The sequence below is a fragment of the Alnus glutinosa genome, chromosome 10 (assembly GCF_958979055.1).
Source record: "Alnus glutinosa chromosome 10, dhAlnGlut1.1, whole genome shotgun sequence".
NCBI classification, from domain to species: Eukaryota; Viridiplantae; Streptophyta; class Magnoliopsida; order Fagales; family Betulaceae; genus Alnus; species Alnus glutinosa.
The window spans coordinates 20199957-20203242 of NC_084895.1; the positions used below are offsets into that span (position 1 = coordinate 20199957).

Here is a 3286-nt window from a genome sequence, read left to right on the forward strand (position 1 = left end):
TATTCATTATTTTCCCTCTTCATTGTTGTTTGATGGGTATTCTAATTGATTGATCCCCACACATCAATTTTAAGATCTTAAACATCCCCCCTCCACCCCAAAAAAAAAAGAGAGAAGATAATAAAAAAAGATTGCCCTTTGAGATCTTAATGTTTAGTTGCATCTTTATGGATTTTTTTTTTTTCTGCAGAATGGCTAGTGCAGTAGTGCTGGAGAAGATTTTTCAGTTAAACAGGTCAGACGGGTCGTGTCGACCCGATACAACCCATTCTGCTAAACGGGTTTTACGGGGTCGTGTCGGGTAACCCCTGAAATTGTCGTGTCATGTCTAGAATCCCGACCCGTTAACATAAACGGGTCGTGTTTGGGTCTAGCTTAAACGGGTCGCGGGTCGTAAACGGATCGTGTCGGGTACCCATTTTGCCAGCCCTAGCTTCCACCTTTCAATCTATCCCCCAAAGCTCCACCGACAAGCCTCATGGAAAATACCAGTGACACTCTCCATGAGTGAATAGAAAGAGCTAGCATGATGGGATGTTTGTGGCATGTAGATAGTTAAAAGCCTATTTGAAATTGACCCGAACCCTCAACCTCAAGGCTTTGTTCCTTCCACCCAAATCACTTGGGCTACAGACGCTTTGTGTCAATAAGGGTTCGTTAATACATATAAGCATATCCCTATTTCCAGGCGACGTGGGACGTCACAATCACCTCCTCTAGGGACCCACCGTACCAGCTGGCTACTCTCATGGGATCATTCCATTCTTGGCGTCCCAGTAAGTGTCCGTTGGTGACCCTCATGGGCTTGTGCACACTCCCTGATCTCAGGCTGGGCAATAGCGTACCTCTTGGGAAGTCTGGTTTGGGAGAGCCAAAAGCGGACAATATTGTGTCATTAGGGGTGGGTCGTTACATTTGACTTCATCCATGGTTTAGGATGTGGAGTTAATTGGACCCTTGATGGTATTGTTTTTCTGGAAAAATTTGAACTCTTATGAAAGAGTCTATATGGACTACCAGTAAAAAAATGTGATAGAATCCTGTAGTAACCGCATAGCATATATATAATAGGACTCTATTCACTGAAATACAATCACAACACTGGTGCAAAAACACACAAAGCTGCCATAATTTTTATAGATATGATTTCTTGTCAACTTTTGACAAAACTATTCTATGTGGCAGAGAATCATAGGTACTTTGAAAAAAAAAAAAAAAAAAAAAATCACAACTATCCTATGATTTCCTGCCACATAGGATAGTTGTGATTTTAGTTGTGTGAAAAGTTGGCAATTAATCATATTTCTATTTTTATTTATGAAATATCATAAACCATTTACAAAGTTCAAGATTACAAGCTATTAAGACGGAGAGGGTATTACAAGCCAACAAGATAACAAAGTCGAGATGCCATGCATCCAATGCAACTAAAAGCAAATCACTTCAACAAACACTAAATTAACCACAAAGATAATTCAAATCTACATGACATAATTAAGTCTTAAAGAAATTCCGCAAAGTCAAACCCAGGACAATTAGTCCAACCACAGTTGCGGTTCCTTTCCAAATATCGGGGAATACAGTACTCTTGTTAGGGATGCCAAGATATGGTTGCAAGGGTAATCATAGTGCTCATTAAGATTTTTAGCGATATCATGGTAACATGACGTAGATTCCACAATCTGCTCACCGAGTTTGTTAATTAGATCCGCCATTTCAATGTTGCTACCAAGCAGGTTAACAATGACTTTCTTTTTCACAAGCAAATTCACATCTTCTTCAGTGTCGATAGGACAATCCAATAGCACAACATAATTGCATATGTAAGCATTACGTAGATAGTCGTCAATCTCCAAGGGTGGGACTTCCAAGATACACTGCATACTCTCCACGAACGGAAAGCATTTAAAGCATGGTAAGCAAGCAAGGAGGCATGAGCAATCGAAGCAGCGACAGAAATTCTGATGGAATTGTATCTCAAGTAATGGTCTCTTTTCAGCTGCTTTGAATTTCAATCCTGCATCATCAAGCTTTTTGGCACAATATCGAGTATCCGAAGGTGCGTGAGTGGAAAGGTCCGGTAGTGAACATAACAAATATCTTAGCAAATCTGTGAAATAGTTTACTTCCTCACCGATGGGTACTTCCTCACCGATTCCAAGTTTATAATAGTCAGAAAAATACTTGCGGGAAAGCTTGACAAAGGGAGCATCATGTGTCTTCAGGTCATTTTTGTGTTCAACAATTTCCTTGCCTTCTTCGTGATGGTTGCAACTAGAAGAGTCATTGAAGGGGAACTTATATAATTTCTCAAGAACAAAAATACGAAGTTGATTCTCAAGCAATATCAAGTCATCTTGTATACCAATTTCCAGCCATGGTTTACGTAATATGTAATCATTTCGATAATTTAGAGTCCTCCAAAAGAGCTCAATTATAAAGATGGCATCCAATAAAATCATTTTCACAAAATCATCACTGTTTAGTTCAGTCTTTTGAATAACAATGACGGATTTTTGCTTCGTCATCTATAATAATCTTTAAAAGATCCTCCTGGCCGTTCTAGGTTCAATACAAGAAATCTTTAAAATATCTCAGTTTCTACATTTCCATGTCCTTCAATCCATCCCCATTGTGATGAAACGTGCCTGTTGAGATGTTATAAGAATTGAAGAATTGCAGCCGTCAACCTAGGTTAAGAGTTGATGCCGTCAACCTAGGTTTAGGGGTGGCTATTTCAATAAGGAAATTATTTCCATTAGGTTATAAATTTAATAAGGAAAGGATTCCATCTTATGTAAGATTCTGAGCTATTCCAAAAAGGAGTCAGATTCTACTTTATTTTCCTAGGTCTAGTTGTATTTGTTTTTCCTAATACAAGCCTTGCTCGTATTCCCTGTTATAGTCGGTTATTGTACTCTATTTAAAGGAGAGCAAATCAATAAAGAGGTAAGCAAAATTTTATCAATCAAACTTATTGTTTGAAGAGCTTAGGAACTCTTAAAATTCCTATTATCCCGTTCTTTATTCAAGATAGGCAAGAAGAAGAGATTTATTCCGGCCTCTTTTCCTTTGGAAAGGAGAATTATCCAATCAATCTCTAATTCTTGTAACATGAGAATATCTTAGGAGTGTAGGCCTTTTCATTTACGTTCTGCAGTTGCTTGGGAACCCTGTAGATGCAGCATTCCGGCCACATCCTAGAGGGAAGGTCTGGTTGAATGTTAGTGACAAAGTCCTCGCACTCAGGTTCTTTTCTAATGGATTCACTAGCCATGTTTTCCAT

The 3286-nt window shown here is 38.8% G+C and overlaps 1 protein-coding gene across 1 annotated transcript; it reads right to left on the reverse strand.

Annotated features, from left to right (window-relative positions):
• Positions 1 to 1535: 1535 nt before the first annotated feature.
• Positions 1536 to 2528, reverse strand: LOC133879164 (uncharacterized). Its single transcript, XM_062317700.1, has one exon. The coding sequence runs from the start codon at positions 2526 to 2528 to the stop codon at positions 1536 to 1538; it is 993 nt and encodes a 330-aa protein (XP_062173684.1).
• Between the last annotated feature and the right edge of the window lie 758 nt (positions 2529 to 3286).